At 44.6% G+C, this 13,691-nt stretch overlaps 1 protein-coding gene across 3 annotated transcripts in view; it reads right to left on the bottom strand.

The window, feature by feature from the left end:
• TDRD10 (tudor domain containing 10) overlaps nucleotides 1-12,906 on the bottom strand; it is a 30,612-nt gene extending 17,706 nt beyond the window's left edge. The window contains exons 1-5 of one of the 3 annotated variants that reach the window (XR_014163487.1): nucleotides 12,305-12,328; nucleotides 9,741-9,769; nucleotides 8,885-8,961; nucleotides 3,190-3,251; nucleotides 1,433-1,503 (exon numbers count right to left, since the gene is read on the bottom strand). Coding sequence is in view for 1 of the 3 variants with exons in the window: in XM_081891851.1 (XP_081747977.1) it covers nucleotides 1,433-1,503; nucleotides 3,190-3,251; nucleotides 8,885-8,961; nucleotides 9,741-9,769; nucleotides 12,835-12,891 (296 nt within the window). In the remaining 2 variants the exon portion in view is untranslated. Of the gene's footprint in view, nucleotides 1-1,432; nucleotides 1,504-3,189; nucleotides 3,252-8,884; nucleotides 8,962-9,740; nucleotides 9,770-12,123; nucleotides 12,181-12,304; nucleotides 12,329-12,834 lie in introns of those variants that run through there. The other 2 variants (XR_014163488.1, XM_081891851.1) reach the window with 2 other exon arrangements.
• Nucleotides 12,907-13,691: the final 785 nt, after the last annotated feature.

The raw sequence follows: 13,691 nt of genomic DNA, 5'->3' as shown, positions 1-13,691 counted from the left end.
GGGAATGCATTCAGCCCCCCAGGCTATCCGCCCATAATGGGAAGATCTCGCAATGAAGGAAGGTGAGGACAGGTGACCCCACCTGGGCCCGAAGTCACCCCCCCCAACCAGGCCTCAAAACTGTCCAAAATTCCTCTTGTCTTCTAAAAACCCACAGCTACAGCTTTTCTGTGGATTCTCAAGATGCTTGTACACAGGCAGAATGTTATTCTTTTATCGGCATGAGAAGGCTCCAAAAGGCTAATGAATAGGCTCTGTCATTGCCAAGAATACTCAGGCCTGAGAACAGACTTTTATCTCATTCTAGTCGCAACATCTGAACACTCTGAAACCCCTTGGCTTCTGGGAAATGATATATAACGAGTTGAAAAAGGTATTTAAGTATACCTTTACCAAGAAACCAGAGGCCTTTCTTCTGGGCATTGTCGACCAGAAGGTGTTAAAGAAAGATAGAACATTTTTCATGTATGCAACAACAGCAGCAAAGATACTACTCGCTAAGAACTGGAAAACTCAAGATCTACCCACACTGGAAGAATGGCAGATGCAACTGATGGACTATATGCAATTGGCGGAGATGACTGGCAGAATCCGAGACCTGGGAGAAGAAAGGATTGAAGAAGACTGGAAGAAATTCAAGATTTATCTACAAAAACATTGTGATTTAGCAGAATGTTAAGAAGGATGCTTGGTTATAAATAATTGGCCATCACTAAAATAGATCAGAATTTGATGATAAGAGAGATTAACAGAAACAAAATTTGTAGGAGAATTTTTTTTTTAATTGTATTTAAATAAGTGGTTATAAATTTGGAAATAAGATGATAATTTGCTTGACAAAAATTTATTAACGATGCAAGTGGGAGCGGGAGACGTGAGGAAGTCTAAGGATGTTATGAAATTTTGTAAAAACAAAGCAACACTGTTTATTATTATTGTATTTCTTTTCTAAAAACTCCAATAAATATCTATTAAAAAAAAATGAAACCCTTTGGCTTCTCACACACACACCCCTTTCCTGGGAAGAGTCCACAATAGTCCCAAGACAGCTTTCTGTTCATGCTTAGAGGAACTCATGGGGCAGGACTCCCGAGGGAGGAGAAAGGGGAGGTAACTGGAATGGGAATATATACTCTCTGCACATGACTGTGAACTTCGTGCATACTTTTTGTGACTTTTCACACTTGCTCCTTCTACCAGTTCATGGATGGTAGAAATAAAAGCCTTTTCTCCGAAACTATTCCTTGAGTGTCTGTTGACTCCCACTTCCCTTTCCCGGGCGCAATATTTTTCCCCCCCGAGGGCAAAGCCTCCTAAGGCTACAGCAAGGCCAAAGAGGATCACCCTCGCGGGAGGGCGGACGTTCCCCAATCCCTGAACGGAGGGTTATCAAAGGTTTCTTCCAATACCTCCCATTTAGCACAGGATGTACCTGGTAAAAGTTGTCTTGTGTTTCTTGACCGTCTTCACACCAAACTCCCGGAAGGCGAGCGCTAACTCTGTCTAGAAACAAGAGGGGAATATTCATAACGGGATTAACACCCCACCCCGAAAATCACTCTCGGGCTAAACCCAGAGAGATCCCTGCAGTTTAATTACAGCACACAAAGGGGTATATTTAGAGGCAAGTCCCCGAGTTTCAAATCTAAGGCCTTGCCTGTACTGTGAATTTAAAGCAGTACCGAGAACTTTAAACAGTCATGGCTTCCTCCAAAGGAATCCTGGGAGGTGGCGTTTTTGTTTAAGGGGCTGAGCGCTAGGCGACCCCTCCCCACCAAGCTGCAATTCCCAAAGTCCCTTGGAAAGGACTGATCACTCGGCTACTCACAGAATCAGAGTTGGAAGGCACCCAGGGGATCATTTAGCCCAACCCCCCAAAATGCAGGAATATGCAGCTGGCCCTTACAGGGGTCGAACCTGCAACCTTGGCGTTATCAGCACCACACTCTAACCAACTGAGCTATCCAGTAATGCAACGTTAAGGATAATGGTAAAAATTTCCTTAAATGGGGATATTTACTTATGTTAAATTATTGTGTATTTTTAACATGGGTCCCCCCCCCCTTTGGAAGTAGCCCTCGTGTGATTGGCTGAGTCACATGAGAGAGGCATTCCATTCCGTTGTGACTGTTATTCCAGTAACTGTCGTTTTTTTAACTGCTTTCTGCGCCTCTCTGTGTGTATGTGAGGAGAATGGCTGCTCTGCTGAGGACAGTGTGTGTCCGTGTGATCTGTCTAAAGTGAAACTGTAGCCTTTAAGGCCTTTCTCACAGGACTGGACCAAGTGATGTGGCTAGAAAACAGAAACGTTAATCGGGAGAAACCTGCACAGGAGCTCTCGATAAGGAACAAAGTGAATAAGCATGAGATTGTAAATGTATTCTTATTGGTTGTATGTTTATGAAAGTAGAGTTCTTTTGAATATAAAGAGTCTGGACATTGTATAGTCTTTACAAAGAAGTTATCAATCACCTAGAAGTGTTATTTAGCTTCCGAGCTGTAAGCTACTGTGTTACTTTACATATCATCATACATTTATATATACACACAACATGCAATGCAGGAATCTTTCTGGCCAACGTGGAACTTGAACCCACAACCCGGACATCTCCTGCTCTACCAAGCATCTCCTGCTCTACCAACTGAGCTATCCCAGGTGATAGCTCAGTTGTGCATAGTTCTGCGAAGGGAACAGGGGTCTCCTAAACACTCTCAGCACCCTTAACCAACAACATTTCCCAGGATTCTTTGGGGGAAACCGTGACCCTTTAATGTGGCATGGTAGTGTTTAAGTACATAGTGCAGATGGACGGGGTGAAGGTGGGCTAGAAACTGGGGTGGGCGGAGCCTTCTGAGCCAGATTACGCCCACAAAGCTGTACCACATGACTGTGTCACATGACCACGCATGTCCTGGGTTGTAGACAGAGGCAACCCATGTCCGGGTCCCACCTCGCTGGACATTTCCTTTGCCCAATATACATCCTTGTAAGACAGACACATTCATGATGGGTGTTTTGGTTTAAAGAGGAGAGTTGTAAATGACAACTTAGGTGAAAACCAAAACGGGGAGTATCTAGACCATATCACAGGCCCATTTTTCACGGCTTAATATACATCACGAGAAAAAGGCAGTCGGCGGAAGTGTCCGCAAGAAATATATTCCGAAACAGAAAGCACCAAGCCTCACCTCCTTGATATCCAATGGGAGATTGCCGACAAAAAGTTCAGATTCTTTTTTCTTGAAGGACCCTGGAAGGAGAAAACCAGAGGAATTTTTGAGAGATGCCTCCCACTCCCCACAAATAAGGGGTTTGGTTTGACACCCTAAGGCCCCATCCGCAGTACAGTGGTACCTTGGGTTACATACGCTTCAGGTTACAGACTCCGCTAACCCAGAAATAGTACCTTGGGTTAAGAACTTTGCTTCAGGATGAGAACAGAAATCGTACAGCGGCGGCACAGCAGCAGCAGGAGGCCCCATTAGCTAAAGTGGTGCTTCAGGTTAAGAACAGACCTCCAGAACGAATTAAGTTCTTAACCCGAGGTACCACTGTATACATATTTAAAGCAGTATCATACCGCTTTAAACAGACGCAGCTTCCCCCAAAGAATCCTGGGAAACTGCAATTTGTTCAGGGTGCTGAAAGTTGTTAGGGGACCCCCCTATTCCCTCCCCCAAGCTACAATTCCCATAGTCCCCCGTGAAGAGGGATTGACTGATTATTATTTTTTCATCATGATTTTTATTGTTTTTAAACCATAACAAACAAAAAAATAAAACAGTTTACATCTTATTATCACGGATTCCTTTCTTTGAGACTTCCTTCAACTTCCCCTCAAATCCATGCCCTTATTTAACAAATTTACGCAAATCCTAGTTTATATTGACATTATTTTCTCTTTTCATCTTTTTCTCTTTAGACAATATTCCTACTTTTTTTCACAGAGCCTTTTTAAACCCAACTAGCGTTATCTGACCTTCACTTATATTTTACAGATACTCCACAAATTTCCCCCAGTCATCAATGAACCTTTGGTCCTTTATATATCTAATTTTCCCCGTCAATCTGTCCATCTCCGCGTAATCTAACAATTTTGCTCTCCATTCCTCAACCGTCGGTATGTTCTGTTGTTTCCAATTTTGAGCTAGTAGGACTCTTGCGGCTGTTGTCGCATATTGAAAGAATTTGCCGTCATTGTTCTTAATATCCCTTCCTGCTAGTCCTAACAGAAAAGCCTCCGGTTTTTTTTCAAAGGTGTATCTTAGTATACTCTTCATTTCATTATAAACACTTTCCCAAAAACCTTTGACCTTTCTGCATTCCCACCACATGTGGAAAAAGGATCCCTCTTTTTCCCTGCATTTCCAGCATTTGTTACAGGTTTTATATATTTTTGCTAACTTTGCAGGTGTTATATACCATCGGTAAAACATCTTCATGAGGTTCTCCTTTAACGTTATACAAGCTGTAAATTTAAGGTTTTTTTCCCAAAGTTTCTCCCATTCTTCGTAGTATATATTATGACCGATGTCCCTTGCCCACTGAATCATCACTGACTTCACTTCCTCATCTATCAGATTCCACTCTAATAGCAGATTGTACGTTTTAGAAAGGATTTTATAGTCATTGTTTATTATTTCAGTTTGGAATTTGGAATCTTTGTCCGCATATCCTCTCTCTTTAATATCTTGTTTAAACATTTCATTTATTTGGAAATAGTGTAGCCAGTCAGATACTTTTTCTTTAACCTGATCGTACGGTTTCAATTTCCACGTCCCCCCTACTTTTATTAACAGTTGTTCATAGGTTATCCAATCACTTCTCATATTTACCTTTTTCACACTCATAACTTCTAATGGGGATAGCCAGTGTGGTACTTTAGGTTCTAGTAGAAATCTATTCCTCTCCCAAACTTCCATCAAAGGGCCTTTAAAGATGTGGGTTTCGAAACCCTTGTGTTTCCTCTTTCCCTGCCATAAGTACGCGTGCCATCCTGCTCTGTTGTCGAATCCCTCCAGATCTAATAGTTCCTTATTTTCCAATTTTATCCACGTTTTCACCCAGCAAAGACACGATGCCTCATAATATAGTTTCAGGTCTGGCAGGGCAAATCCCCCCTTCCCTTGGCTTCTGTTAACAGTTTAAACTTAATTCAAGGGATTGACTGATTAATCCACTCTGGGAATTGGAGCTGTGCCAGGAGAACTGGGGGTCTCCTAACAACTATCAGCACCCGTAACAAACTACAGCTCCCATAATTCTTTGGGGGAAGCCATGACCATTTAAGTGGTATTAAAGGTAAAGGGTCCAGTCGCGGACGACTCTGGGGTTGCAGCCCTCATCTTGCTTTATTGGCCGAGGGAGCCGGCGTACAGCTTCCGGGTCATGTGGCCAGCATGACTAAGCCGCTTCTGGTGAACCAGAGCAGCGCACGGAAACGCCGTTTACCTTCCCGCCAAAGTGGTACCTATTTATCTACTTGCACTGGCGTGCTTTCGAACTGCTAGGTTGGCAGGAGCAGGGGCGAGCAACGGGACCTCACCCCATCGCGAGGATTCGAACCGCCGACCTTCTGATCGGCAAGTCCTAGGCTCTGTGGTTGAACCCACAGCACCACCCGTGGCCCTAGTCAGTCACTGTCAGAAGGATGTAGGACCAGATTTGGCCTAATCCCCTGTGAGGGGTAAATGTCAGTTCCCAGGATTCTCTGGGGCGAAGCCACGCACTCTAAATGCGCATTATGCTGTGAATGTGGCCTAAACTGGCACTTCCTCTGATGGGCTCTGGCTCCACCAATCGCCAGCTTTCGCTCCACCCACATTTGGGCTCCTTGCCTTGTGCCCCACCATCCACCCCTAGGATGTGGGGGGTGGAGAACTTGGACGTTGCGCAGCTGAGCACACTAACCCCCTCGCCCAGTAAAAATGGCTCCGGCACAAGCACAAAACCTCCAGCCGGCCGGCCTGCCACTTGTCGGCTGCTTTCCAACCTGCCTGCCCCAAACGAACAAAGATAATTCAGAGACAGGACACAGCTATAAATAACCGGACAATGGCTTTCTGACTTCTGACCCCAGTCAGGGGAGAAATGTTTGGCCGTAAAGGATTATGCCCTGTTCAGAAGCCTGCAGGCACATTGTGTGGAAAGAAAACCCAGCCGAGAGGGCTGGGAGGAGAAAGGAGCACCGCGGTTCCCGTTTTCCTGAAATGGGTGCCAAAGGAAAACACACACACACACACTCCTTACAAACAGCTCAAGATTTTGCAGCCAGATTGGTTTGGGGCAGGGAACAGGGCATAAATCTCTGCAGGGAAACCAAAATGTTTTTCCTTTTCCTTTTTTAAACTTTATTCCAAAACCGAAAAAGAATTACAAACATCTAACTCAAAATCCATATCTGTTTTGTAACATAAGCCTATTACATAGTTGAGCAAATTAAAATATACCTAATTACTGTATATAAATTCAATGCGATTAGAGATACAGTGGTACCTCAGGTTACATACACTTCAGGTTACATACACTTCAGGTTACAGACTCTGTTAACCCAGAAATAGTGCTTCAGGTTAAGAACTTTGCTTCAGGATGAGAACAGAAATTGTGCTCTGGTGGCGCGGCAGCAGCAGGAGGCTCCATTAGCTAAAGTGGTGCTTCAGGTTAAGAACAGTTTCAGGTTAAGAACGGACCTCCGGAACGAATTAAGTACTTAACCCGAGGTATCACTGTATTATATTAGAAATGTTTATAAATTCCCCTGTACCCCCCACTCCCCTTCCCCCATGTGTGATCTCAATTTTTTCCCCTTCTTCCATCTTGTTGTGTTGTTGTAGTTTAATAATTATTCCATTTATTCTTTTATTATTTCCCTGCTTACTCCTGCACGTTTTACACATTATCTATTAATATTCCAGTTCCGGAACCATATTTTTTCAAAATGTTTTTTTCTTATATGCCTTTATTTCAGGGGTGCAGAACTCTCTCCAGCCACACACACACACACACACACACACACACACACACACACATATATATATATACACACACACACACACACACACACATATATATATATACACACACATATATATATACACACACACACACACACACATATATATACACACACACACACATATATATATTGTCACGGCCACCCAGGACGGGTCCCAGCTCACAAGAGACCTCACTCCGTTGCAGTTTATTTACAGGAAAAGTTTATTGAAGTTTTCTGCTTCTCGTACAGTTCAGCATCGTGGCCGTACGTCTGTCACGTTAGACCGCTGAAGTCCCCTCTGACTCCTCCCCTCTTCCACACCAACTTAATAGCCTGGCTCTAGACCACCTCTTCCTCTCCTTTCTTTTCCGCAGGGTCTTCCTGCCCCCCTGGGTTCCCTCTCTCCGTGACTCGCCTGAGGCTGAATCCTCTGCCGCCTCTTCCCCCCTCCTTCTGGCTTTAGGGCCGGGCTCCTCCCCTGAGCTCTCTCCACTTCCGCGCGCCTCTACGTTTGAACTTGGCGCGCGTACGTTGCTCCTGACCTTTCTTTCGACCGCTACACCACCCCTTGTTCTGCTCTCCACCCTTTCCGGCTGAACACCTTGCTCCAACCCCCTTTCTCTGTTCTCTCCTAATCCTGCTCCCTCCGAGAGGCTGACGACTCCACCCCCTTTACTCCGTTCCGGCTGAGACGCCTCTTGCTGCGTCTGTCTTCCACTGGGCTCCTCTCCGCTTCTCCCTTCTCCTCCCTTTTGCTTGATTAAGGTAACCCCCTTTTGAGAATCCTCTGACTCGCTGCTCAGACTCGTGGATTCCCTCAGAATTCCGTCATCTTCTTCCTCATCCTTCTGCCCCTCCTCCCACTCGCTCTCCGTCTCCTCTGTCATCTCCTCCTCTCTCCCAGAAACCCTGACATCCATATATACACACACACACACACACACACACACACACACACACGGAGGTTTGCTCTTTCAATTTATTTGTTTAAAGTGGAGGGGAGGGAGAAATCTCTTTCTTGTTTACGTTGACCTCCCACCTAAAGGGATTAAATCCGGGAGCTAAGGAAGCAAAGCAGAAAAGCCCAGGGAGGACTTATCTATGTTCAGAAGCCAGTGGAAGTCAGGGAGAGGGGACGGAATGGAGCATCCTGGCAGAGGGCATGGCTGGCAGGAATCAACCTTAAAAGGAACGCTAAACATTGCACCATTCTCTGGTCAGTGCAGTATAATGGTTAGAACGTCGGATTAGGACTTCGGAGAGACCAGGACTCAAATCCACACTCAGACATGATGTTCATTGGGGGGGGGGGGGCTCAGGCCAGTCACTCACTTTTGGCCTAACCTACCTCACAGGGTTGTTATGAGGGTCACATGGGGAGGAGAACTCTGTATGCCGCCTTGAGCTCCTTGGAGGAGAGCTGGGCTATAAAGGTAAAGGTAAAGGGATCCCTGACCATTAGGTCCAGTTGTGACTGACTCTGGGGTTGCGGCGCTCATCTCGCTTTATTGGCCGAGGGAGCCGGTGTACAACTTCCGGGTCATGTGGCCAGCATGACTAAGCCGCTTCTGGAGAACCAGAGCAGTGCACGGAAACGCTGTTTACCTTCCGGCCGGAGTGGTACCTATTTATCTACTTGCACTGCATGCTTTCGAAATGCTAGGTTGGCAGGAGCAGGGACTGAGCAACAGGAGCTCTTCCCGTCATGGGGATTCAAACCGCCAACCTTCTGATCGGCAAGTCCTAGGCTCTGTGGTTTAACCCACAGCGCCACCCAAAGGCAGTAAATAAGGAAATCCTCCACGCGGCAACACTGTGTTGCAGATGCCATTTGTTTATTACTCCCCAACTCAAACATTTTCAAAACCTGAGCATCACAAACTTACCAGGATGCCTTGGTGGAGCTGCTTTGACATGCTTCTTCAGAGTTTTGCCATTATTCCTCTCGTTGCCAGGGTTTGACCTGAGAAGCAAGTTCAGAGAAACCTTAGATGCCATATGTGTTGATAGAAGAATTATTTCCAAAGAGGAAAGAAATAGGGTAACACACATTCATCACAGCAAAATTTGGCCTGTCTTGCACATCGACGTTGAGTCATGGTTTATTAAATCACGGCTCAGTATTATATGTTTTAACTCTGCCCCAGCAGCTTCACTGTGGCTTGTTTAATCAACTGAAACCATGGTTTGTTGCTGGTTTACAAACTTTGGTCCAACTAAGGCAGCTTGCTATGGAGCTCCGCTGCCGCTGGAGGGTCAAAGGTTCCTCAGCCCTGATACAATCCCACAGAGAGATGGAAAACTTTGTAGAAATAAAATCGCACTCTCAACCACCATAAAAGGCAGAAATTTAACATCCCAATAATAGGGCTGGGCGATATCTGGTTTTCAACATTGCAATATATCATCAGCTAAACATTGTGATGTATTGATATATCATGGTCTGAAAATAAGGATGGAACTATGCCTAGGATTATGTCAAAAGGGCTGGGATTCTTTTTAAAAACTTCACTTGACACCAAAAGGCGGGGGAATTCATAGGCAAAAGGCGAGCCTCTCTGGGGAAGATCATTCTACCATCTGGGAGCCACTACTAAAAAGGCATGACAGCCAACCTCCTTCTTTCAGGCTGAGGAACAAAATCCACGTTTATTTGTAATCATACTAGCTCACATTCAGCCATTGCTTGGATATCTAAGGCCTTCTCTGAGCCACATCTTATCCTCTACTCCAAATACTCACATCTTCAAAGGGTCCATGGAGACATGAACCTGAAAAGAAGAGCAGAAGTAATTATTATCAATTTAGACAACAACAGCAGCAACCACCAGGAAGAAATAAAATTACTGGAATGGCCTTTCATCATTTTCCCCTCCAAGAGCAAATGTGAGTGGCGCAGGGCCAATCATTTTGGGAGCAAAATGGAGCCACCCAAAAAACAAGATACTAAATACTGTGGGGTAAGGGCTCATTCGGTAAAAATATTTAACCTTGTGGTGGTTACTAACAGTCATTATGTCACAATAAAGTTTCAAAAATTTAAAAGGAAAAAATCCCAATAGTTAGCTTTGCAAGTATTAAGAAAGAAAACCCACAAAATTGCCTGACAACAACCTTTCAGGTTGTGAAAGAGATGTGAGGAATGTGTGGATGTTATTTAACTACAGATGTTATTTAACTACAATTCCCATCTGCCCCAGGAAGCATGGCCTGTGTGTGTGTGTGTTCATATTGCAAATCATAATAATCATCATAATAACCAAAATAATCATACTATCCTTTTGAGTAAAAAAAGCTCTGGTTTGGGAACGTGGTACAGGTTTTACAAGTCCAGCAACTGGGCACAGCCTTAGCTCAGTTGCTTGTTTTTGCTCAGCTAATTAGAATAGCAGAATAACAGAATTGTCGTTACAGATAGGTAGCCGTGTTGGTCTGCCATAGTCAAAACAAAATAAAAAAATTCCTTCCAGTAGCACCTTAAAGACCAACTAAGTTAGTTCTTGGTATGAGCTTTCGTGTGCATGCACGAAATTTCGTGTGCATGCAGGTATCTGAAGAAGTGTGCATGCACACGAAAGCTCATACCAAGAACTAACTTAGTTGGTCTTTAAGGTGCTACTGGAAGGAATTTTTTTATTTAGAATTGTCGTTGGAAGGGACCCCAAAAGTCATCTAGTCTAACCCCCTGCAAAACAGGAATCTGTTGCTCAAAACTGCGTTTTTACTTTGTAGTGTTGCAACTCCCTCTGGGGCCAAAGGAACACCTCGAATGGGTCACAGGTTCTCCACCTCTAAACAATGGAGAGAGGGGTAAAGGGAGAAGGAAATAGAGTGGGGGGAGGGACTGGAGATAGAGCAGGAAGCAAGAAGGAAGACTCCCCACGATCGTGCCCCTTGCAAGGGGAATTAAAAACAGAGATATCTAGCCATTTCAGGAGAAGAGGAACCCACAGCGTCAAGGGCCAAGGCAACCTCCCCACACTTTCTGTGGGGCCATACCTGAGCCGCGCTGCAACGCTGGCTGGGCGGCGTGCGGACGCAGCTGCCGTGCGCGCTTCGAATCCGGAATCAATCCGCATTCCTCCGTCCCGCAGGACTTTTATGGGAAAGGGAGAGTTGCAAAACGCGGATACCAGGGTGCCGTTTCTGTTAGCGCTCTTACCAGCAGGTTCCCCAGTCCTTTGCTGGCTAAAGCGCAGCTGCAGCACCCGCGCCATGTAATGGAAGAGACTTTTTAATACCACCTTTTATTCAATTTAAATAGTGGCGCGACAGATCTTGCAGCTGTAATGGATTGCGGTGCGACGGTTTTGATTTTGCAGAGGCGGGAATGTTTCTCCGCGCCGGAGTTTCTCGTGCAGGAAGAGCTACTTTGCAAATGAGAGACGTGCTTGCAAAAAGGAAAAAGGAAGAAGTCCCTCCCCGCTCGCCAGGGCAATTTTAGATTTTTTTTATATATATTTTTTTGCGCTTTTAAAAACTCTTCAATGGAGGTTTTTGCAAACGCGCCGTGGACCCAGTGAAATAATTTCGCGAGGCAGATCTGGGATCACCCAGCCGGGAAAGCATGAGACGCTTAAATCCCATGTTGAGTAAAAGATTCCTCTTTCGCAAGGGGGTTGGACTGGATGACCCTTGGGGGTCCCTTTCAACTCTGCAATTCTTCGATTCTAATTAGCCAAGCAAAGCAAACGAGCGAAGGCTGTGCACAAATGGCTTGGCTTGTAAAATATGCAGAGCCCAATTCCAGAGCAGGCCTTTTAAACTCAAAGGCAGTGCCGGATTTACGTATAAACTAAACAAGCTATAGTTTACAGTGGCGTCCAAACTTTTTTCAAAGAGGGCCAGACTTGATGAAGTGAAGGGCTGTGGGGGCCGGTCAAAGGGACAACCAAAGTTTTTGACCTTTTTTAGGATTGAAGTTGTTGAGGGTTGTTTTTTGTTTTGTTTTTACACCAGGAAATAAACTTCCAAAGGGGGCAGATCCAGATTAGGCCCCCCCAAAACAGACTTTGGTTTAGGGCCCCTCTCTCTTGGGAGCCCCCAAAAAAATTAAAGGGGGAAAAACTGGATGTACATTTCTAAACTATAAGATAAAAAAACAAACAAAGTAAAACCTACTTACAGCAACAGTGTTTTGCGTTGTGTAGATACTTATTAGGTCCATAAATTACCATATAGCATACATTCAACACAAAAAACAGTGACAATTTCTTGTTGACCAAGAACAGCTGGACATATAAAGGGCCTCATCAAACCTAAACCCAGCCCTGCTCAAAGGATTATTATTATTATTATTTCTATACCTCAATCAAGGGTCACAGAGCACTTTACAATATAAAAACACAAAAATACATCCCATAGTAACAAATGAAAACAATAATCCTCACACACAGAGTTTAAAAGGTCATAGATTGTTTATGCAGCCCAAGGCCTGGGAGAAGAGGAAAGTTTTTGCCTGGTGCCTAAAGACATGTATTGAAGGTGCCAAGTGAACCCCATTGGAGACAACAATGCACATATAGGGAGCCACTGCAGAAAAGGTCCTGTTCTCATGTTGCCACTCTGGACCTCTCACACAGGAGGCACACAAAGAAGGGCCTCAGATGATGGTTGCCTGTCCCAGGTCGGTGCATGCTTTTACTCGGGAGTAAGCCTCATGCGTGGCAGTGGGATTTGCTCCTGAGATTGTCGCTGTGCCGAAACCCAATTGGGCTTCCCAAATAAACCCATGCATAGGATCGTGGCTTTCCAAGACAGGATCCAGAATTCAGCAGCACGGTGGAATTTATAACAAGAAAACATGTTATGTCAGATTTCACCCATACAGACCCACCCTGTCCCTCTTGTTTACTCGCGAGCAAGTTCTGTATAAAGTGCATTCAACGTGCATTTAATGAGCATGAGTTCCCACAAAAAATCCTAACAGCTACCATTCCCAGCACCCTTTACAAACTACAGTTCCCGGGATTCTGTAGGGGCGAGTCATGTCCTTTAAATGTGCATCACGTGTGCTTTAAATGTATGCAGCGGATGGCAACATTTTGTTTTTAAATAGCACTTTTGGAGTCCCCAGTCTGGGCTCATTTGTAAAAGCTCCCTCCTTCTTATCTTTCTGCATTACAGTCTGTGGCGACGGCCAGGAAGAATGAATATGTACAATGCTTTGAATAAATATGCATATTTTAAAACATGAACCGCTTAGGAAAGAAATTAATATGCTGGTCCCTTTACTATGGTGATTATCAATGGCTAGAGATGGATGCGTTTTTACAGAGATTAACAGGCTGGTATAGACAGGGATTTAAAAAGAAAACAATATTTATAGCTTGCTCTTCATGGAATCCTTTCAATCCCAGAGCAGGGAACAAAGTATTAAAAAATTAGGGGTGGGGGTGGGAATGGCAATATGCAAAACTTTTGATAGCATGTAAGACGGGTCCAATAACCGTGCTGTCGTAAGGTAAACAAGCAAAACTACAGTGTCAAAAAATGAAAATTTCCAGCTTAAGCAAATACGTAAGTAACAACAAACAAACACAATATATTGGGAGCCTTTTGTGGTTTACTGGTTCAAGTGTGTTGGACTAAGAACCGGGAAATGGATGGACAGACAGATCTGTACGTGGATGGGTGGACACATGTACAAATCAGTCAATCCACACACACACACCATACATTGGAGTGGCTGGA

Source organism: Podarcis melisellensis, assembly GCF_964234715.1.
Source record: "Podarcis melisellensis genome assembly, chromosome: 16".
Classification (NCBI taxonomy): Eukaryota; Metazoa; Chordata; class Lepidosauria; order Squamata; family Lacertidae; genus Podarcis; species Podarcis melisellensis.
Note: the sequence above shows the minus strand (reverse complement) of the source record. Positions and strands in the feature narration are given on the sequence as shown.